General features: G+C 26.2%; 3 protein-coding genes across 3 annotated transcripts; 1 reads left to right on the forward strand and 2 right to left on the reverse strand.

Moving 5' to 3' along the window:
- Nucleotides 1-35: 35 nt before the first annotated feature.
- Nucleotides 36-2872, forward strand: J7T55_015243 (uncharacterized protein; the record flags this gene model as incomplete). Its single annotated transcript, XM_053139460.1, has 7 exons — nucleotides 36-1157; nucleotides 1298-1326; nucleotides 1444-1497; nucleotides 1594-1652; nucleotides 1701-1878; nucleotides 2054-2120; nucleotides 2738-2872. The coding sequence occupies 7 exons, from the start codon at nucleotides 36-38 to the stop codon at nucleotides 2870-2872; spliced, it is 1644 nt and encodes a 547-aa protein (XP_052996971.1).
- Nucleotides 2873-3216: 344 nt separating this feature from the next.
- Nucleotides 3217-3840, reverse strand: J7T55_015244 (uncharacterized protein; the record flags this gene model as incomplete). Its single annotated transcript, XM_053139461.1, has 1 exon — nucleotides 3217-3840. The coding sequence occupies one exon, from the start codon at nucleotides 3838-3840 to the stop codon at nucleotides 3217-3219; it is 624 nt and encodes a 207-aa protein (XP_052996972.1).
- Nucleotides 3841-19323: 15483 nt separating this feature from the next.
- Nucleotides 19324-25157, reverse strand: J7T55_015245 (uncharacterized protein; the record flags this gene model as incomplete). The annotated part of the gene is made up of 7 exons (XM_053139462.1): nucleotides 19324-20690; nucleotides 21127-21140; nucleotides 21446-22511; nucleotides 22611-22709; nucleotides 23224-23679; nucleotides 23746-24433; nucleotides 24489-25157. 7 exons carry the CDS (start codon nucleotides 25155-25157, stop codon nucleotides 19324-19326), a joined length of 4359 nt encoding a protein of 1452 aa, XP_052996973.1.
- Nucleotides 25158-25233: the final 76 nt, after the last annotated feature.

Here is a 25233-nt window from a genome sequence, read left to right on the forward strand (position 1 = left end):
TCACATACACACGAGCAACTTGAGCCCCAGCAGAGATGAAAGATTTGCAAATCCACGTAGCGATCAACAGTCGCTGTCGAGTCTTCGACCGCTCAGGGAAGCTCCCTTTCAGCATTATCTTCGGCCTCTCCCGACGTTCGTCAGAGGATACAAACCCCCTGTCCCTGGTTATTAACACGAAGGGGACAATTCTCGACATCCCATATGCGCTTTCGAGCAAGCTCATCTCACTACGTGTACAAAAAGAGGATCGCAAGCTCGACGTCGAGGTAGAAGTCGGCCAATTAAGTCTATTCAGCAATGGCGAGGAGTCATCAGTGACCCTACCGTCACCAGCAGACCACAGCCTTGCCTCCAAAAACCCTCTAGCGATATATGAATATCACATCGATCCCGAAAGTGAGCTCGCGTCATTGTTGGAGCCGGGGAAGAAGTATAGAATTCGCGTCACGCCTCGTGGCGACTTTGGCGGGGAAGGACACAAATACGTGGATGAAGCAAATCCTGACGACGAACAAAGTTCTTCAAGGAAGGAGCCAAAACTGGTCGTCGGCAGAGTCGAGGGATCGGCAATCTTTACGGTCTTGTCCTCTCTTCCATGGCCGCCAGAAATACAGACTACAATGCGATGGCATCCAGGCAATGAGGATGCCGGTGTCACACGACTTGAAATCACAGTCTTGAACACAGGTACAGGACCTATCACTATCCAGACGCGCGGGCGCCAAAGCGTTCTCCTCCCATGGGGCCCTGTGTACGAAGAAGACGAGTGGTCAACCTGTCCTCGCGTAATCGACGCACAGCAACCATCGCCTAGCCGCGCCATCCAAGTCATCAACATGAATGACAACAGTATGATACGCAAGCCAACGCCACCAGGTGGTTTCCAACAAGGGCCAATAGGCGATCGACGGCCGAGTTTGGAGACCCTGGTCACTCTGAAGTCGGGAGAGCCACTGGTAAGGCATGTGGATGTGAGCGAGCTGCTTTCAGACTTGGCAGATGGCACTTACGGGCTGCGGATGGAGCCACGGGGTGTGTGGTGTTGTGAGGGTGATCGGCGTGATGTCGTGGGCGATGATGATGGACGTGTACCGCACGATATATTCCAGACTATGGTTCCGCCACTGGTGTTAGAATGTGGGGATACTGTGGAGGTACAGATCAAGGATGGCATTCCAAATTAGCACAGGTTCGGCCTCTGTAGAGAAGTAGGAACGATACCCTTACGCATACCCTCGAGAAAGTCAATAAACCGATCTCGAGCATTTCGCTTGCATCTTTGCACAGGCAACAGGTTTTTCGGACCGGTGAGAAGTCTGCGCTGTAAGTGGCACTGATGAGACGTTTATGCAAGGCTCAAATCTCACGCCTGAGTCTCCATCACGTGAATCACCGGTCGATTTGAGACGTTCTGGCTCTGCACTGAATTTCTTCACTCAGGGCCTCTTGGATCCGTCCATATGCCGGATACTCAGACAAGAATGGATCCATGTGGTAGGTAATTTTGTTAGGACCGCAGTCTCCTAGAAGAAACGTCCATAATTCTCTGCCAGTATCCACATCGAAATGCTTAAACTAGCTTGCTGTCAGCCTGTGGCCGTACAGTCGATCCCAATTTGGCAAGTCAATACTGGCCACCTCCAATAACGGTACGGGATTGAGAGGGAACGGATATGTCCGAATCTAATGCCCTTTAGGAAAATACATAAAGCTTGGTCTTTGGCATCTTGTCAGCCGTACGCGGCACTACGATTCTATCGTCTGGGTTCATCGCGGTTACGCTTATCGAGGAGAATTCTACGGATCTCAGCAGCTGGAGATTGGACGTACGATGAAGAGTTTTAACCACTTGAACGACGGCTCCATACACTGCGGGTATGGACGTGCCTACTTTTGTCCTTGCAAATAGGGTAGTGTTTCGCAATGAGCTTCAGCGTGGTGGCCGCGCCAGCGGCCGCACGATGCCTTAATCACTGCTAACTCCAAGGACTTGAAAGTCACGAGCTTTCACCAAAAAGGCAAAACAAAAAGCTTAGAAAATGACACGCAGGGCCAAGCCCGAGTCCATGGCCCAGACAGAAGCTTTGTGGCTCTCGTCTCGAAAATCTCCATTCAGAGTAGAGACGGGCCGGATTAGGTGGTCCATCTTAGGGGCAGGCCTTGGTCGCTGACATTTTCAGCTTCAGCTCCAGACATGATGTGTAATCGCCCACCATCAGATTAATCTTGGACTTCAATACAGATGGCAGGGCTGGAGATGAAATATAATGTTTAGTTAAGTTATCAACCCACACATCCTCCCTCTCGTGTTTACCACCTTAGCAGCTTACCATTATCCTACCAGTAAACTTAAGCATACAAAGTTTTGCCCACCTTTCCCAAAAGTCTCATTCTTCCGTAAACAATTACCACCACCTCCTACCTAACGGCCGTTATAATGTCTGAATCCGCTAACAAAACTTAGTCATACGTGCCCTCAGAGAAATTAGCAACTCCTCAAGCAAGCTCAGCTGTTACTAAGAGCAAGACTATCAGAACTAGCATGCTTACTACTAGCGGTTCGCTTATAACTGAAGTCTCTGGGGCTGGTGTGTCTGTTTAGGCTAGATCATCTTCCAGGTCGAATGTCCTACACAAACAACCGCAGAAAGTTCAAACGACCCTTGTAGAGCTTTATCGACAACAGGAACAGCTGCCACCCCGACATAACACAGGTTGGTGATTGGGACGCAAGCAAACCTTCAATTGCTCCGCGACCAGCAACACCAACTCAATCAACGATATTAACGCGTTGCATAGCGTCGACACGCTGATTAACACCGAGACCCTCGGCGCCGAGCTCGGCCCTCGGAACGGTCACTACTCCTGAAAATCCCAGGCCAAGCTCTACAGTTTCTATTTTAGGGGAGATTAAGACGATACTCAAAACGAGTCTCTTATAGAAAAACCTTAACTTTATTTTTCAAGTAGTATATTACCCCTATTCTTGCTGTAACAAGGCTACTGCTAATATTCAAATTAAGTAAAGGAGTAAAGAGAATTTTTATATGATTAAGGTGAAGGTATTTAAGGATTGGCTGGAGAATAGTTGTTTTCATGAACCCTTTAGTAAGGTTGGAAATTTAACGGTCTTTGCCTAAGATATCTGAAACTAGATTTTTTATGGGCAGATGCTAGTTACGGAATAAGAAAAGATTTAGAAGGCGCGGGTAGTCAAGACTGGTGGCTGTGGGTTAGGGCGGTTGGTCCCTGCAGGCCCGTGTTATTTGACGCCGCCTTTCTCAACAGCTCGAACCACTTATCAGGACGGACAACTTCAAATTCAGGCCCTAATTGCTCGACCATGCGACTAACATTTGCCGGCGTCATGTCGAAGGCCGCGAGAGCGCCCGCGACGAACAAGGGGCCGCGACGCCCCCAATTATCTGAAATGTTCCTCAGCGTCGCAGCACCACTCTCTTCGTCCCCGATACCTACCATGTTTGTTATTGGAAATCCTCCAGTCACATTCGCCTGGAGGCTCTCCAGTGTAGAGACGAAAGACCCAAAGAGGATCCCACGAAGCCTATCCTCTCCCACCGCGTCGCGAAAAGCAACGGTCACCTCGGGCGTCAGCGGGGTATCGGTGGAGTTGACACGGTTGTACACAAACAACACCTTGTCCGTTTGCGTGGACCGCATGTAATCCCCGCTTTGATTAAGGTACGCAGACAGGGCTCCTCCGGGCCAGACCCCTGGATAGGTGTAGCCTGCGCCATCGGGTCCAGCGACAAGTAGATCGTTCTGGGTTGACGTCTCCTGATAGTACGACAGGATGCCGGGCCCGATGTCGCGCAGGAGCGGGCTGATAGTGTTGGCAGGTGCAACCAAGCACTACTTTAACTTAGCCTTTTTTAGTTAATAAATCAACTAGCGAAAAACAAAAAAATAACATACACAATAAACAAATTAATACAATTACTTTACTTATTATTTATCTTTTATATAATTAAGATATTTACTAACATTAATTAATAGTTATAAGTACTATAAATTTTTAAGGTAAAAGAGGCTAATTTAACAAGGATGTTTCTAATATTTATATTTTCTTTATTAGCTAAGCGCTATATAGAAACCTTTACTTTTTTAGGACTCTTTAATGCTATTAAACTCCCTAAGCAGATAGTTATAAAGGTTAACTAAATTAAATAGCATTCCTTGCAATTATTATATATTTGCTATTCTTTAAAAGATGCATATTTAACATACACAAGTTATTTAATAAACTTTAAAATTAAAATACATTTTAAAAGCATTTAAACACTATAATGTTTTTAATAATTTTTATATTTACTAAGCACTATATTTTATAATATTTATATTAATATTATATATAAAAGTAAGTTATAAGTATACTTTAAAATAGTAATAAGCACTTAAAAACTAAAATTATTAGTACTTAAAATTAATAATACTTTAAATTTCTTTTTTTAAATAATTATAAATTTATTAAATTAGAACTTTAAAGCTTACTTTTAATACTTTATTTACTTTTAATTGCTTTTTTAATATAAACATTTTATATAATACTTACTATTACTTTTTAAACATTTTATATAATATTTATTATAGCTTTTTAATATAATTAATACTAAAAATAAATATTTAACTTTTATTAAAAAATATTTACTAAATAAACTATTTATTTAAATACTACTTAATTTAGTATATTAAAGCTATATTATTCTAAACTTATAATTTACAGTTTTTATATAAAATACTATAATAAAACATTTAATTATTTATTTAACAAATACTTTATTAAATTATATATAATCAAATATTTATAATAATAACTTATTTATTATTTATTAAAAGGATTTTTTTATATAAATATTAAAAATATTTAAAAAACTTTTACTATTATACTAGTAAAGCTTAAAAGTATTTTTAAAAATATAAAGCATATTTATTAAATATAATAACTAACTAATAGCATTATATTTACTTATACTAACTTAAATTAAAAATAAATTACAATAAAGTAATAATAAGCTTTATAATATTTTTTTAATATTAAAATTAAATATAAATAAATATTATAATTAATTACTAAAATAAAAATAAAGTTTATAAAATTTAATACTACTAACTTTAAAATTAAATTTAAAATTATAAAATTTACTATTAAACTTAAGCTTAAAAATAAAAAATTTTTAGTAATTTTTATAAGAATTAAAATATTAAAACCCTTTTTTACTAAAACTAAAACTATAAGTTTTTTTACTTAAATTTTAAAAATAATTTAAATAATATAAATTATAAAACTTAATAAGTATAATATTATTTATTAAAAACTAATATAAATAATTATTGCTACTTAAAAAGTAAAAATAAAGCTTATAATAATAATATATACTATATTTAATATAATTATAAAATATAATACTAATATAGCAACTTTTACTAAATATAAATTATAATTTATATAAAACTTTTTTATTTTAATATATTTTTAATAAAAAATTAAACTTTATAAAGTTTATATAATTTATTAAAATATTTAATTATTTTTAAAAGTATACTAAAAACTTATATAATTTACTAAATAATAAAATAAAAATATTTTTTAATATTTACTATTATACTAATATTTAGCTAAATTAATTTTATATAATATTTTTTAAAATACTTAAAAATTATATAAAAATATACTATTTTTATTTTATAAATAAAATTAATACATTTATAATAATATACTTTAAAATTAAAATATACTTTAATATAAACTTTAATTACTAGTATTATTATATAAACTAAATTATAATAATATTTATAAAAATAAAAATATAAAATTAAAATAAAAACTTATAAAAGGTTTTATAATTAATATTTAATAAATTATAACTATATTAATAAATATTAAAATAAAATTATATAAAAAAAAATAATTTATAAATAATTATTATTAAAGCTTATAAAAGTATATTAAAACTAAAAATAATACTTTTTAAACTAATATAATTTTATAAAAAATTATTTTTAAACTTAAAATTTATAATAAAAATATAATTTAGCTATACTATTATAATTAACTTTATAAAAAATAACTTAAACTAATATTATATTAATTAATAATATAATAACTAATTTAAGAAAAAAAGCTAATAAAAGTTATAAAGCTTTAATTATAGTAATAAAAAGTTTAAAAGTAGTTAAAGAAATTTAGTTTTTAGCTATAAAAACTTTAATAATAATAACTAAAAAGGTTTTAATTATAATACTTATAAAAAAAGAACTTTTTAAAAAAAAAACTTTATTTATAAAAAGAAAAAATATTAATTTATAAAATAATTTATAAATAAATATTATATAGTAAAAAGGAATTATTTAATATAATATAAATATAAAAATTATAAAAATAATTTTAAATTTTTTTTTTTTAACTTTAAAAATTATAATTTAAATAAAAAGAATAAATTTTATAAATATAATAATAAAAAAGGATATAATAATAATAACTATAATATAAAAATTAATTTTATAAAAATATAAATTATTAAAATAAATACTTAAATAATAAATATAAACTTTTTTATTAATAAATCTTTTATTTATAAACTTATAAAATATAATATTTTTAAAATAAAAGTAATTATTATAATAAATAAATTTATTTTAAAAAATAAATATAATTAAATATATTTTTAGGGAATTTTATTAAATATAAAAGCTTTAATAATTTTTATAGCTAAATATAAGTAAGTTTTTACTTTATAATAAGAAAATTTAAAATATAAAATTAATATAATATTTATAAAAATAATAAAGGTTAAATTTAATAATAATAAAGCTATTAATTTACTAAAAACTATAAAAGTAAATACTTTAATTAAGTATATAAAATTTTATATTATAAAAATATAAATACTATTTTTACTATACTTAATAAATATAAATTAATTTAAAATATATTATAATAATATTATAAATAAGCTAATTTATATTAATAGTATAACTATTATATTAATATTAAGAAAATAAGGATATCTATAGTTCTTTTTTAATAAAATAATAAATATTATATACTTTTTTTTAAAAATTAAAATAAAAAAACTTTACTATTAATTTAAATATTTTTTAATAAATTAGCTATACTAGCTATTTAAAAAAGCTAGATATTTAAATATTAATAAATAAGTATTAGTAGAAATTATAAAGTTTTATTATTAATACTAAATAAATAAAATAACTTTAAAATATTTTAAATTTATACTATATAATAATTATAAATTTAATTATAAAATATTAATTAATATAATATACTTAAGTAAGCGCTTAGTTTTTTATATTATAAATTAAGTTATAGCTTTTTAAAAAGTAAGATTTTTAAAATTAATAAATATAAAAACAATTTAGTAAATATTTTAAACCTTTTAAATTAATATATACTAAAGCTTTTTAAATATTATTTAATATAATATTAAAATAAACTTTATATTATTAAAATTTTACTTTAAAATATAAATAATAAAAGTTATATATAAATAAGTTTTTATAAAAGTATATTAGTTAATTAAAAAAATTAAAAGATATTACTATTTATTTAAATAAATATATAAAATTTTATATAATAAGCTATATAAGAATATAGATAAAAATGTTATTTTATAAATAGCTATAAAAGCTATTAATAATATTATAAAGTTAAATAGTTTAGTTTTTATATTTTTAGTTTTTAAAGTATATTTATAAGTATTATATAATTTTTTATTATTACTATAAATATAAAAATAAGCAAAAGCTATTATAAAAGCTATAAAAAGCTTATAAAGGGTTATAATTAAATAATAAGTGCAGAATACTTTAAATATAAAATTTAAGCTTATTAATAATATAAATTTCTTATTATAATATAAAGTTTATATATAGTAAAAAAAGAAAAGCTAAAAAGGCTTATATAAAGTTATTTTAATTAATAGCTATAATATAATACTAAATATACTAAATAGTTTAATAATATTTAAATTAATAATTATTTAGCTTTATTATTAAAATAAAAATAAAAATATATAATATTTATAATTAAAAAATTAAGCTAAAATACTATAAAATATAGTTATATAACCTTTATTATTAAAAGTAAAAAACTATATTATTATAATATATATTTTAAAAAAAAAAGTAATAATTATACTTTAGTATTAATATTAAAATAAAATAAAGTTATTATAATATTTAGTATACTATTTTAAAAATTAAATAAAATAAAAATTAATAATTTAATTAAAAAAATATTTTTTAATTTAAAAAATAGTTATAAATATAATATAGTAAATATTATTTTTTTAAATTTTAAATAATATAAAAAGTAAAAAGTAAAATTATAAAGCTATATAAAAAGTTTAAGCTAATTATTTAAAGCTATAATAATAATAATAAGAAAATAATTTTAACTTAAAGCTTAATAATTTAAAAAATAAGCTAATATATAATCTTTATAATTACTTTAATTTTAATTTAAAGTAATAATATAGCATTATTACTTTAAAATATTATTTAAATATACTTTTAATTTAAATTAAAACTTTAATATATAATCTTTATAAACTTATTAAAAAAATTAAAAAAAAATACTTAAAAAGCATAATTATTTAAATTATATACTTTTTTTATAAAATTACTAAAGCTAAAGTTTACTAATTTAATATTTACTAAAAATATTATTAATAAAATTTAAAAATAAAATATTTTATATATAATTCCTACTTTTTAATTATAAAGCTTATATAACTATTTAAAATTGCAAATATATAAATAAATAATATATTACTATTAGCTTTAAAAGAATTTTAAAATAAAAAAAAAGTAAAGTTAAAAGCTATAAAATTATAAAAAAAACTAAAAATATAACTAGCTTAAAAAAAGCTTTTAAACTATAATAACGTTTATATTGCAATAAATGCAAATAATTTAATTATTACTTAGTAAAAAAGCTAAAAAAATAAATTTATAATTATTAATTTAGTAATAAAAAACATTTTCTAATAATATTTAAAATAAAAAGTTTAAAAAGTATATATTACTTTAATTTATTAACTAAAAGCTTTATATAATTTCTTAATAGCTATATAAATATAAAGCTTAAAAAATAAATATTATAAAGCTTTAAATAAACAATTATAGTAATAAAAAAATAATACTAACTAAAGAATAAAATATATACTATTAAACTTTAATATAGCTAAAATTTTTATATTTGCAAATAAATTATTTATAAATAATTAAAATTTAATATTATAATTAAAGTATATTATTATTTTAATTAATAAATTTTATAATAAAAAAGGATTTATAATAATTAAAAATATTTTACATTAGTTTTTAATAAAATATAAATAAGTTATTTATAATATATTAATTAGTAAAATTTATAATATAATAAATAGTATAAATATTAAAATTTTACTAATAATAATAATTAAAATAATTATTAAATAATTATTATAACTAAATATACTTTTAGTTATATATATAAATTTTTATAACTTATATAAATGCTTTATAAAACTTAAAATAATAAAAAAAAAATAACTTATAATTAATATTATATTTTTATAATAATTATATAAAATAAAAAAAATTACTAAAATAAAATAAATTAATAAAAAAAATAACTTAGTAAATGCTATAATAAAAGTAATACTAAATTATACTTTATAAAAGTTTATTAATAATAATAAACTTTATATATATATAAATAATTTTATAAAAAAGCTTAAAATAAAACCTTTTTTTTTATATTAAAAAAAGTACTTTTTTTACTAATATACTTTTATAAAACTTTTTATTAATATATTATAAACTTTAAAACTTATTAGCTTTTGCTTTACTTATAATGCTTTTAATAAAATAAAAACTAAATTATTAAAATTATTTTTAAGTTTAGTATTATTAATATTATAAAATTTTACTTTTATTATTTTATATATAAAATATTTATATAATAAATTTTATAATAAATTAACTTTTTATAACTTACTAATTTATATAAGCTATTATATAATTTTTACTTTAAAAGCTAATTAAAGAATAATTATTATAAATTTTTACTTTAAAAATAGTTAAAATTTTTTATTTTTTTAATTAAAAATAAATAATAAAATAAATTACTTTAACTTTTTTAATAATAATAAAAATAATAATATTTTAAGTTTTTTAACTACTATAAGTATTAATTATAAAATTAAAAGTAAAAATACTAATAATAATTTAAATAATAGTAATATAAAATATTATAAACGTAATAAGAATAGGAATAATACTAGCTGTTAGTTCCTTAAAGGCGCAAATAAACCTTATAAGCTAGCAGAATAGGCTTGTAGGATAAACTAAAAACCCAGCTAAAGGTTATATAATACTTGTTTATTTAAATATAAGATTACTTAAATTACTAATAAAGATAGTAAGCTAAGTAAGTTATTAAATTATCTAAATTATTGAATTATATAGTAAGCTAGTAAGTTTTATAAGCTAAGCTAAAGAGATAAATTATATAAAATATGCTTATTATTAGATAAATAGTATTAGCTTAAAATAGCTTTTTAATAGTTAATTTAAATATTTACCCTAAATAGCTATAAAGCTTTTAATTAACTATTATTATATATTATTTAAAATGCTATTATTTTAAATACTTTTTAAATATAAACCTATTTATTAAGGTTTATTAGTTAAAAACTAGTTATAATTATTATATTTTAACTGTTTTTATTTAAATATTTTATATAAACTTTAAATAATAACTTATATAATTACTTTAAAACTTTACTTTTAATATATTTAAATTTAAAAATAATAATATACTTTAATAATACTTTTAGTAAAAATTAAATAATACACTTAGTAATAAAATTTTTAAAATTAATATTTAGTAATTTTAAAAATTAATTAGTAAAGTAAATAAACTTTAAACTTTTATTAATAAATAAGCTTAATAAAATAAAAAAATAGAATAACTTTAATAAAAAGTTAAAACTTTTAAAGCTACTGCTAATATTATTAATATTTTAATTTTAATTAAAAATAATATTAAACTTAATAGTTTAACCTTATATAATAAAACCTTAAAATAACTATAAGCTTACCTTATATAAGTTTAAACTTATTAACGCTTTTATTAAATAAACTATTAGTTAAATAATAAAAAGGTTATATATATAGCTTTTTTTTTAAAAGAAAAAGCCTTTATATAGTTTAAACTTTACCTTATAAACTACTTAAAAAAAAATAACTTTAAAAAATATAAATAAAAAACTTAAGAAATCTTTAGCAGTTATAAAAGCTTTAAAAATACCTTAAAAACTTTTTTTTAAAATTTAAATAAAAAATAATAAGCTAAATAAAAACTTATAAAACTTAAATAAAAAAAACTAATATTAATTTATACTATAAAATTTTAATAAATCTATATTTAAATAAATTATACTAATAATATTTAAATATTTATATTTTATAATAGTTTAAAAGAAAAAGTAAAAAATAAATTAGTTAAGTAGAACTAATTTAATAATTTCTTATAATATATTAAGCTAGCTATTAAAATTAATAATAAGCTTTATAAATAATACTTAAAAAAAAAGGTAATAATATAAGAAATTTTTAATAAAATAATAATAAAGTAAATATAAAAAAATACTATTAGCTTAAAATTATAATATATAGGTAGTATTTAAGCTTAATAAAACTTAATACTATTTAAAAAAAAGATAAAAAAGATATTAAATATTATAATTATAATAAAAAAAGATACTTTATAAAGGAAAGCAAAAATAAAAAGAAAAAGAAAGATTAAAAGCTAATACTAAAAATATAGTAAGCTAATATTGCTAAATAATAAAAAGTATTTAAAAACTATATAAAAAAAAGCTAAATAAAATGCTTTAATAATTATTATAAAATATACTTATTTAATAAAGAAGTCTTAAGATAGTTTCTTAAGGTATTTAAAAAACTAAAAACACTTATTATAGTAAAATAAAAACTAATAATAGTAGCTATTAAAACTAATATAATAGTACTTTTAAACTTATAAAACTAAAACCCTTATAAATATATAAATAAAGTACCCTTAATAGTACTTAAAATAAGTATTATTTAAATTATAATTTTAAAATAAAATAAAAGTATAGTAATAATAATAATTTATAATAAACTGCTTAAACTATTATTTATATATTTCCTAATAAACAACTTAAAAATATATAACTAATATTTTTATTATAAAAATATTTTATAAGCCTTTTATATATTTAATTAATATAAAATATATTATATTAATAAGATTAGAAAAAATTTCTTTTTTAAATAATATAAAATAATAAAAATAGTTTAACTTTATAAGGAAAAAGAATTATATTTATAAATAGTATAAAAATATATATTTAAAAAAGGATATACTATTCTAAAATTATAATAAAATTACTTTTTAAAATACTTATAAAACCTTAAATTATAGCAATAATACCCTTAAATAAACTATTAAATTTATTTTAAACTAAAACTCTAAAACTAGTATTAATAATATTATATAAATATAATTTTATTATTTAATTTTAAAAATATATAATTAAAAACCTTTATAATAATAGCAACTATATTAAAAGTAATATAAAAGCTTATTAAAAAAGCTATTAAAAAATTAAAAATATTTTAGTTTAAAACTAAATAATAAAAAATAATAAAAGCTATTTTTAAATAAGCTTTAAATAGTTATAAAAAAACCTAAAAAAAAATCTCTTTATATAATAAATAATAGGAAATATAAATATATAAAAATTATAATATAAATTAAATAAAGGCTATTTATAATACTTTTAAATAGCAGAATATAAAAAAACTTTATTTTATTTATAATAATAAACTAGTATAAACTATTATAATAAATAAAAAAAAAACTTTATTTATTTAATATAATTAATAAATAAAAAGTACTTTATAAAAATAAAATTATTAATATAAAAACTAATTATTTTTAAGTTTTTTTTAATAATTAAAAAAAAACTATTTAATTTAATATTATAAATATAGTAAAATATAAGCTAATATTAAAAATATTATAGCTAAAAAAAAATAATTTCTAAATTAATTAAACTATTAGCTAAATATTTTAAAATACTAACTTAAAATAAAGGATAATTAAAAATAAAAAATTAAGTTTAGTTTTTAAAAATAGTAATAATACTTATACTTATATAAATTTATATATATAGTAATAACTAATAATAAAACTTAAAAAAAATAAAAAGTAGTTAGTATATATAATATAGTAATAAATAAAGAAAATTTAAATAATAATAAAATAACTATACTATTTATTAAAAATCTTAGGAATTATAATAATATTTTTAAAAGGAACTTTATAATAAATAAAGCAATAATAGTAACTTTTATATATAAAAGTAATATAATTATTATTAAAAAAGTTTATTTACTTTATATAGAAAAGTAAAAAAAATAATAGTTTAAAGTGTATTTTAAAAGAATATTAAAGATATTTAAAGCTATTTTAAGTAATATTTAATACTAAACTATTTAAATATAGTTAATAAAACTATAAAATACTTTTAAAAAAAAAAACTTAATTAAAGTTTTATAAAATTTATAAACTTAATAAAAACTAACTTAAGGCATTATAAAACTATTTAAAAAAAAACCTTAAAAAATATATTTAACCTTCTATATTACTAGCTAAATACCCTATCCTTTTTATACTTAAAAAAAATAGTAAGTTATACTTATATATAAATTACTAATAACTTAATAATATTATAATAAAAAATCATTATCCTTTTTTACTTATTAAAAAGCTATATAATAAATTTTAAAAAGCTAAATAATTTATAGCTTTAAATTTAAAAAAAGTATATAACTTTATTAAAATAAAAAAAAAAGAAAAATAAAAAATTATTTTTAAAATAAAGTATAATTATTTTAAATACTTAATTATACTTTTTAGCTTTATTAATATATTAGCTTTATTTTAAACTATAATTAATAATATTTTATAAAAATACTTTAACTTTTTTATAATAGCTTATTTAAATAATATTTTAATTTTTTTAAAAATGCTTAAAAAATATAAATAGTATATATATTAAGTTTTTTAAACCCTTTAAAAAACTAAATTTTTAATAAAACTAAAAAAAGTTATTTTTATATATAAAAAGTTAACTTCTTTAAATATATAATTTAACTAAAAAGAATTTAAATATAAAACTTAAAAATTATAATAATTAAAGATTAACTAACTTTTATTAATATTAAAAAAGTTAAAAAATTTTAAAGCTATATTAACTTTTACTAATAATTTATTAAAAATTACAGAAATATTTTAAAACCCTTAATAAACTTTATTAAAAAAAACTAACCCTTTTATTAAAATAAAATAAAATAATAAATATTTAATAAAATTAAAAAATAAATTATATTAAAACTTATATTTATAAAAGTAAACTCTAATAAAATTTATAAAATAAGCACTAATACTTTAAACTTTACTATTAAAAGAAAATTAAAATAATAAAATAAATAAAAATAATTTTATTTAATTACATTTTTCTTATAAAAATTTAATAAATTTAAATTTAACTACTTAATATATAATAAAAAACTTATAATAATAATTAATATATTTAAAAAATAAAAGTATTATTTAATAAAAGCTAAATATTAAATATAAGTATTTACTAATTATAAAAACCTAATTTATTTTATTATTATTAAAAAACTTAATAAATAATAAATTAAATAAGTAAAATTTCTTTTATAATTTAATACTAAAATAATTTATTAAAAAAGATTTAAAAATAAATAAGTAAATACTTTTAGTAAAAAGCTAAACTACTAATAAAAAGTATTTTTTAAAATATAAATAATACTATATACTAATAATAATAAAAGCTTAAAAATAAAATAATACTAGCTAGCTATAGCTTATAAAATATAGCTTTAAAAAAATTTAATTAATAAGGTTAAATAATAATATAATAATATTTTAAATAATAAAAAAATATAGCTATAAAATATTAATAATATACTATTTTATAAAAATAAATAATACTTATTAACACTTTTTTAAAAAAAAGTTATTATAAAACTTTATAAAATATTAATATATAAATATTAAAGTATTTATATTATATACTTAAAATTAAAAAAATATTAAAACTTTTTTAATATATAAAAAAAAGTTATTTAAATTTTTAAAAAATATAATACTTATAATAAAAGCTAACTAATAAAATATAAGCTATATAAGCTATTCTAATTATTACTAATATTTAAAGAATTATAAAAATTAATTAACTTAAACTTTATTATTAAACTCTCCTTATTAATAAAACTAATAACTAAAATTAAGTATAATAGTATTTTAATTATAATAAATAAATTTATAAAGTATACTTACTTTATACCTTATAAAAAAGCTAATATAATAAAAGAATTTACTTATGCCTTTTTAAAAATCATTATTAACTAGTATAAGCTATTTAAAAAAATTATTTTTAATAAAAATAAGCTATTTATATTAAACTTTTAATCCTTTTTAATAAAATAATTAAAAGCTAAATATAAACTATTTATAATAATATACTTATAAATAAATAAATAAATAAAATAATTAAACTAAATATTAAAACAATATTTATACTATTATATTAATTATTAATAAAATAATTAAATATAACTCTTACTATTTATATAATTTATATATAATAGTATAAATATATATACTATTAATATTTTGCTATTTTATACTAATTATAAATTTAACTTAAACGCTTACTAATAAGCAATCTTAAAAATAAAGGCACTATAAGCTATTAACTATATAAATAAAATTAAAATAATTTAAAAATAATTTAAAAATAATTTAAAATTTATATAAAAATAAATAATAAAATAAGTAAACTAAAAAAGGTTAAAAAAACTAACTTTTAAAAAGGAAAATATAATCTACCTGCTTTATAAAAAATAAATTAAAATAAAAAAACCTAATAATAAACTTAATTTTAAAAAAATTAAATTATTTAAAATTAAAAAATAAATATTAAAAACTAATTATAAACTTTTATTATTTAAAAATATAAAAATCTATTTAGTTTTCTATATTTTAATATTAAAATTAGTACTAATAAATGCTAAACTAGCTAATAGTATTAAACTTAATAATTACAAATTAGAATATAAAGTAAAACGAATTCTTAATTATAAAACATATAGTAACACTATAAAATACTTAGTTAAATAGAAAAATTATAATAATAAAGATAATTTATAAAAACCCTTTAAAAATTTAATAAACTATTAAAAAGTACTTTAAGATTACTATTAAATACTTAATCTAAAACATTTATACTAGTATTAGCTATTATTGCCTTCTAATTAATAACTTTAAAACTATTATTAAATTAAAAAAAGGATACTAAATTAAAAGCTTTTAAAACTGCTTAGTTAGCTGCTAAATAGGCCTTTTTTTTAATATTAGAAATAGCCTTTAACTTATTTAATAAACGAAAACCTTTACAAAGTATTTAACAACTTTGCTTTGTAACTTTTTAATACTGCTGCTTAAGGAGATTTAATTAGGCTAAGCGCTTGTTTATTTTATACTATTTCTTTAGTAAAGCCTTTTATACTAGATATAGCGCTTTTTTAGCTTTTTGTTTTTTATACTTTAAGTACCTCTTTTTAAATATTTAATCTTATATTAAAAAAAATATTAAAAAAAAAAGGAAAGAAAAAGGAAAAAAGGAATTTACTAATACTTATAAAAGCCTTAGCCTTTATATAAGAATAACTTATATATATATAGTTATAGCAGTATAATTTATTATTTAATTTTAATATAAAATACTTTTAACTGTATTAATAATATAATTTGTAAGGCATAACCTTAACCCTTGACTTATAAATTAATAAAGTAAAAGTGTAATATTACTTTATTTTTTTAAAATAAAGTTTAAAAATATAATTTATTATAATTATTAAATTAGAAAAAGGGCTTAAAATGGAAAAATTAAATATAATGGAAAAGAAATATTAAAAATAAAAGGAAACTTACTTAAAAAATTCTTTAAAAATAAAAAAACATTAAAAAAGGGGAATAATATTATAAATATAATAAAAATAGGAATAATATTAGTTATTAGTCCCTTAAAGGCATAAATAAACTTTATAAGCTAATAAAATAAGCCTATAAAATAAACTAAAAACCCAGCTAAAAGTTATATAATACTTACTTACCTAAATATAGGATTATTTAGATTACTAATAAAAACAGTAAGCTAAATAAGCTATTAAATTACCTAAATTATTAAATTATATAGTAAGCTAGTAAGCCTTATAAGCTAAGCTAAAAAAATAAATTATATAAAATATACTTATTATTAAATAAATAGTATTAGCTTAGGATAGCTTTTTAGTAATTAATTTAAATATTTACCCTAAATAATTATAAAGCTTTTAATTAACTATTATTATATATTGCTTAAAATACTATTATCTTAAACGCTTTTTAAATATAAACCCGCTTACTAAGGTTTATTAGCCAGGAACTAGTTATAATCGTTATATAAAAAACTTTATAAATATTATAATTACTGCTTTTAGTAAAGATAATAATAGTTTTTTTAATAAAAAAGTTAATAATAACTTAAATAATAGGAAAATAAAAAACTTTAATAAATTAAATAATAGTAATATAAAAAACTTTATAAATATTATAAAAGCTATTTTTAATAAAAGTAAAAAAGATAATAATAATTTTATTAATAAATAAAATAATATAATTACTGTATTTAATAAAGATAATAATAAATAAAATAATACAATTATTACTATTAAAAATACTGCTAAAAAAAGTATAAACACTAAAACTATAAAATAATAAGTATATTTAAATTATTTAATAAATAAAAAAAATAAAACTAATAATAATAATAACAATAATTACTTACTTAACAATTATAATAATTTAATTAAGTAATTAAACTATAACTAAGCTAATTAAATTTTAATAAAAATTATAAAGAAAGCAATTATTTAAATAATAAAAAGCAAAAACAAAAAAAATTAGCAACTTTTTTAAAATTTTAATATATTATAAACTTTAATATTTTAAAAAAAAAAGCTAAAGCTTTAATTTAAATATTTTTTTTAAATACTTTTATTATAATAGTAATAATATAAATTATTTAAAACTTATAATATTAAAATAAGCAATTTTTTTTTAATAACATTATTTAAAACTTTTATAAGCATATTAAAATAGCTAAAATAACTAAAAAAAAATAAAAAAAAAGTATTATAAATAATAATAATTATTAAAAAAATTATTATATTTAATATAAAGTTATTATAATTTTTATAATAGTTAATTTTAAAAGCATTTTATTACTTAATATTTTTTATATTTATAAAATAAAAATAAATAAAATTTTTAAAAATTAAATTATTATATTTACTTAAATTTAAAACTTTTTATATTAAAAAACTAATAAATATATATAACTTTTATATATTAAAGAAATTATTACTTTTTATCTTTTTTTTATAAAAAAAAGCAAGCTAGTTATAAAGCTTAGTAAAAAGTAAAATAAAATTTATAAATAAATTACTACTAAAGCTAAAGTAAAAAGTGCAAAGCTTTAATAATAAAAAAAAATAAAAGCTATTAAATATTTAGCTTTTTTTAAATAGTATATTAAAAAAATTAATATTAATATAAACTAAAATATAATATTTTAAAGTAAAGCTAATATTATTTTAATTATATATAGTATTTAAAATAAAAATAACTAGTTTAAAAAAAAATAAAAAAAAAGCATTTTAATATATAAATATAAAAGTTATTAAAAATAACTATTAAAAGTATATAAAAAGGAATTTATAAATAATAAATAAAAAAATTATAATTATTAAAAATATATAAAAAAAATATAAGTATTATTAAAAAACAACTAAGAAAAGGAGTATAATTATTAAAAGTATATAAAAAGGATATAAGCATTATTAAAAAACAATACTTTAAGGAATATTATTATAAAAGTATATATTAGTAAGGGGTTTTTAAAATAAAGTAAGCTTAGTGTGTTATATTAAGAAATTATTTTTATAAAAAAAAGGTTGCAAGTATTAGTAAGTGCAATTAAGCACTACTTTAACTTAGCCTTTTTTAGTTAATAGATTAATTAGCAAGGAACAAGAAGATAATATACACAACAGACAAATCAATACAATTGCTTTACTTATTGTTTATCTCTCGTACGATTGAGACACTTACCAACAGATAGTCCAGCCGAGTGGGACGGTGCCCCTTGCAGCGTCGTTCCAGTGTGTGAACATGCGGCGCTGGTCGTATTGGATGTTGTCGCCTTCGAGGTAGACTAAAGACAGGAAGATCTTGGTACTGTTTCTCCGGGGAGAACGCGGTGATGTCTCTGTCTGTGAAGGCTGTCGAGATTGGTCTCCTGGTTTAAATCCACTGAATATGGTAGGGTTGAAGTAGAAGTCTGTGGCGGCCACGTACACGCCGTGCCTTGCCAGCTGTGTAACACCGCTCATTTCGTCCCCGTTCGGAAACCAGCCGAGGTACGCTGTGTTGGGCTGGAATTGACGCAGAATGTTGTCGAGCAGTGCCGCTTCTTGCGGCCGATTGCTATCCAGCCAAACACATGGAGCCGCTGTGGCCACAATATAGTCGCGGAATATCGCGTTCGCTCCCTGGTAACCAGGCTGTGATGCTGATGCCGATACATGGAACTGATTCCACATCGACAAGGTTATTGTCAGATGAGTTACCCGGGACGGATAGTCAAATTTGTAGACAATGGACGATGTGCCGTCTGCAAACCGCCATCCTCCAGGATAATCGGCCAAGTGTGAACCGCCGTCGTCAAATAAGAAAGGGTCTTCAGCATCGGTACCAGGCTGAAAGTCGGCTATGGTTTCGTTTCCATCCGCTGTAAGGCTCACATGGTAGACTGATGGCCCGTAGCCATTTGTTGGGAATGCATCCGAGATGTTGACATAAACGGTATTACTGCGGTTGATGAATCGAGTCAAATCGATTCTATATGTACCGTTGTTGGATGCATCAGTTACGGACGAGTTGGTTTTCAAGAGTGTATCCCAGGTCCTGTTGGCGTATAGAGTGGTGGAAAGAGGTTTGATCGCCGTGATGAGGCGATCAGTGACATTTGGCCATACGTAACTGGATGCATATTCGTACACCTCGTGCTTGTCATGGAAACGACCTCTGAGATCCTCGAGGATGGGTATATCATAACGTCGCGCCAGCTCCTCGGTCCCCAGAACGGCATCAAAAATCCCAGCCATTGTCGAAGCCAAGTTGATCGTATCTGGTACTTCGACATCATAGACAATGGCACCACGAATATTGGACTTGTATTTGTCGATTAATTGGAAAGGAGCACTCGTCACATCGACGCTTTGAACACCACTGGCTTCGATTTGCTTTAGCCAGGCTTCGTTGACTAGGTCGTCGGATTCTTCACGCAGTTGGGGCCAATCCAGGTAAAGGCGGGGTTGCTGCCGGTTGAGCAGCCCCTGCAGAGAGGTCAGAAGCAGCTGCTCATCACCGGAAAATACGCCGAGCTTGGAATATTCGATTTCATCTGCAATATCTGGGAATAGAGGCAACGCTCGATCTGCTGGCCAGTCTAAGCTAGAGAAAGTAGGTGAACATAAGCAAAAGAAAACCAGGACGCTGAATATAGTGAGAAAATACATCATATGCGATTTGCTTGTTGATGCTATGTCTTGTTGCTATTTTCGCGTCTCGGCCACAGCACAATGAATCCCGACATTCGATGGCAGATACATTGAATGTGTGAGAATATTGAACTGCTATGATAACCTACTCGAAGCATCGGATGAACGAGGTCCGCAACGCGGAGAACAGGGAAAAGGCTTAATTAAAATGAAAGTACCAACCTTAACTCTATTTTTCAGATCACAAATAACATTCACTTACTAATGAAATCCCACCTCTTCATTTTAATGAAGTACAGAGAAGAAATACAGATGTATATTTTCTTTCTTTCTCTATTTATTTCTTACTTTGATACGGAAAACTTGGTCAAATAGAAAGTCAGCCCGACCAGCTTCGGGGCCACATCTGCGGCTTTAGACCAACAAAAACCCGGTTGAAACCCTCGATTGACTATTTTTGCTAGGAAATAAAGCTTCGACTTAGTCGTGCCTGCAGCCCCTCATAGTTCCAAAGCCACTGAAAGTGCTGATGACTACCCCTCTGCTCTTCTTTATAACATTTTGGTCCCGTTTCTCTGGGTATCAGTCTGCCTACTTAGTACTACCCAGGCGTTGCACTCCGGGCTTTCCCCTGCTGTTAGAAAGAGCAAAAGCCGCCATGGCTTACCCTGCGGCATCTGTCGATGCTTGTACATCATCCACGCCCTCTGCAAATTGCTCGGTCGTCAGCACAAAACCCCAACCTCCTGCCATGTTAAACTCAATCATCTCCTTTGCAAAAGCTGGGCTCGTAGTAGCACATGCGTCACTGAGCATGAGACAGTCCCAGCCCTTAGTGAAGGCATCCTGGACACTACCACCGACACACTGGTCGGTGTTTGCCCCGGAGAAAAGTAGTGTCCGAATTCCCCGCGCCTTCAAGGCGTCTTCGATGCCCGTGCCTCCCCAAAAGCCTGACAACCGATTCTTGTAGATCCATATATCTTGGTCTAGATCAGCCTTGTCTGCGAGGGGTTGATATAGGGCTGTGTTCCACTGGTTCTTGATTAGGCTTCTTCCACCGTCGATGACCATGCCGTTCTCCAGCACCAGTTTGCCGATATCTTCTCCCAGAGATCCAATGCGCTTCTCCCCGTCGACAAAGTTAATATCCGCACCGAAGCCCTTGAGTATGGTAGGCGGCATAGTGTCGATATCGTCATCCGTTAAGCCCCAATTCAGCCATACGACAGGAATCCCGGCCTTCCTACACGCTGGTATAGTGCTCTGCACGAGTTTCTTCACGACCTCCATACCTACCGCATCCTTAGGTCGGCCAAGGGCAGGAGATAGGAAGTAATTCTCTAGATCAATCACGACAAGTGCTGTCTTAGAAGGATCGATCGCGACGGTGTCTGTTGTTGTCTTGAGTGAAATGCGCGGGAATATGGGTGGGTCGTCTGGTGTGGGCGGGTGAGTAAGGTCAAACCCAGTTTTGTTCGAGTAGAGCCAGAAGTTTGCTGGCCCACCTATAACTTCCATATTGTTGGATGTGATTGCCGTTTTTGTATTGATATTTGCCTCAAAAGGGTTTGATAGTGCGCAGTTGATGTCGGTGACCCAGCTCGTGATGGTAATAATCCTACACAGACTGTATGGGATCCAGCGAGAAAGCTGCAATCCAAACATGATCACATATATAAATTCATCTATTTGTGTAGCCTGAGGTGTTGGTGAGATGGCAGACAGCGCATCTGGGCAAAGTGGAACGGTTGCAAGGTGCCCGGGTAGTTGGCCAGATGGCGGTGTTTGTTCCAGTTTAAAGTGTGTCGACTAGTAGACAGGCGACGTACGCGGGCAAAGAGCAACGGTTGCAAAAGTGCACGGGCGGGTGGTCGGGCAGGCGGGGGTGTTTGTTCTTTTTTGGAGTGCCACAGCCAGGATCATGACGTCTGCAGGTGATTCGTTGGGAGGTTCAGGGAGTGTGCACTATCATGATTGGCACTCAGGTAGTACTCAGTGAAATTGTTACTGCAGCACATGCAGCACATGCAGCTTGCAGGTGACGGGGAGCACTACCTGTTGGAAGTTTAACACCCAACGCCCCCTTGCGTCTAGCGGCTTACCCAGATGTTCATTCCACTGTTGTGGCCCGTCCGCCTGACAGTTCATGTCTCCCTTTGATCCGTTCCGACTTCTGGCCCAATTATAGATGTGGCGTTTTCAACGCATCAAGAAGAAGAGCAATCAGACTAAATAGCCCCTGTCCCAAAATGAGCCCAGTCGCTGAACACATCAGCACCAATGAGTTTATGCCGAAACGTTTGGTGCCGATTACAAGTATAAGGCTGCCGAGAAATCGAGCCAATGTGATAGCTGGAACAATATACATGCCTAGAATGGAATTTGAGCATCCGGAATATCTCGGCAGGAATTGCACCTTTAGACTTCGGGGGGTGTTCTTACCTATGGCGACCGCGACACTGGAGGGAATAAATGGGCTCCACCAACGATCAGATCCCAGGATCCTAAGGATGCTGAAGGATGAGCCAATGAAGAATGCCACTGTCGCAAATTCCAGAGCACCTGTTGGGAGCCCCTCGTGGTGAAAAAGCCGAGCTGCAAAGAGCCACAATTGTCCGTCAGGGAGCTCGAACTCTTGGCTAGGTATGGTCTTCACGGTAGTATATGTTCGATACGCGATGGTGGCGACTATTGCTCCAATGAAAGATCCAATCATTTGTCCGAAGAAGACAGCCCTAGGCGGAGTTCTGGTCATATGTGCCGTCTTCAGACCCCCCATATGTTGGGAAGCCTGAGAAGCTCCGGCCTCAACAACACCTCCGAGCAAAAGGTTTGTAGATATGAATTGCGGGCTTGGCGTGGGAACCACAAGTCCAATGAGAAACTGTGCCAACCTGGCTGCATTGAAACTGTCAGAGCGTGTCCTAAAAAGCCATGTCCATTATCAAGAGAGTGCGATCGTACCTATTGCGAGACCCGCGCCATTATCAGTTTCTCCAAGTGAACGCATAGATATGAATCCAGCAAACGGCACAAGCGCGACAACCAGGGGAATTGCGCCAGTGTAAATGGACCGATTCAAGACCAAGAACATGACTCCGAAGTATAGAAGGAGGAGGAAGACCGATGTCTTCAGGATCAAGCTTGTTGTGGTAATGGATGCTTCTGGCCATCTGTCATCGATATTGTGGTCAGAAATTCGCGTCCCAGCCTCAGGTGCTGCCATGTGCGAATCGCCGAGCAATGGCGACTGTTCCTCAGAGGATGGGCGAGGCGGCCTTCCAGAAGTCTGCCAGTGTATGTTGCTTCGCTTTATAAATGACAATGTGGATCTGCCGGTGATCCAGAGCAGACCGACGACTGAATCGCCGAGGATTAGTGCCATGCTCACCCAGACTATCCACCCACGGGACCCATTGTCCCAATTCCTGACAGGGCCCGGGGCCCACCCGTTGTACTTGGCCATAGGTGACAGTATGCCCCAGCCCACCACGGCTCCAAGCATAGAGTATGCATTGACGCTAGGACCGATGATGATCCCATATCCAAAGTACGCTGGGGACAAGTCTAGAGCCCATAGCCAGTCTTCGGCGGCCACAAGCCCAAAAACGGGCACATTCCTCAACACCGGAATAAAGTACGAAATTAGACTCTGCAGTGTGTTAACATCATGACTTGTCTCCGCTGTTATTGTCGGTACGACTCACAAAGACACCAGAACAGGCCAGCGAAAAGATTAGAATTTTGACAGCATGACCCACATCGTCCATCGCAGGGTCTTGGTCCGTAGGAGCCTCGTCGATGGCTGTATCTTGTGAAGGCTCGGTGATCGCTGCAGCTGACTCAGATTGCGAGCTCGATTGTTTGTTGGCAACCTTGCCTGCACGGTCGATGATGTCTGCTCTGCCAAACAAGGCACCGATTAAGGAACCAGTAGCTGTGGCTGACGGAAACCGGAGCTGCTCGCGGAGAATGAATAGCGGGCGAAGGGGAGCGGCAACGACGATGCCCAAGCTACAGACAGCCAACGACCAAAGAAGCAGCTGGGCCGCACTGAAAGTCGGCGGCGACTGGTCTTTGGGTGCCGAAAGGAATTCCAAGGCAGGGATCAAGCCAGTGAAACCAGAAGTAAAGGGTGCCAGTCCCAAGGCTCCAGCAACAATCTCAATTGTGGTGACCTCCATGGGTGTCACAAACTTGGAAAGGTGGTGACGGATGCTTCTGAACAAGGCGAACCCGAGCAATGTACTCTGCATGGGCATCGCGTTCACGGTTCCCGCTTGAAGCCCAAAGTACATGTTCGCGAAACACACTGCGCAGCCCAGCAGAATGCCGCAGCCGACTGCTCTTGGGCTCAACGCGTCCATAATGCTCATCGTGGTCGATCCCAAAGTTTGCGGGGACGTCAATCTCTGACCCCCCCTATCAGGCATGGTCGACGCGTTCGGTTCA

The sequence above is a fragment of the Diaporthe amygdali genome (assembly GCF_026229845.1).
Source record: "Diaporthe amygdali strain CAA958 chromosome Unknown NODE_5_length_1802954_cov_64_987939, whole genome shotgun sequence".
Classification (NCBI taxonomy): Eukaryota; Fungi; Ascomycota; class Sordariomycetes; order Diaporthales; family Diaporthaceae; genus Diaporthe; species Diaporthe amygdali.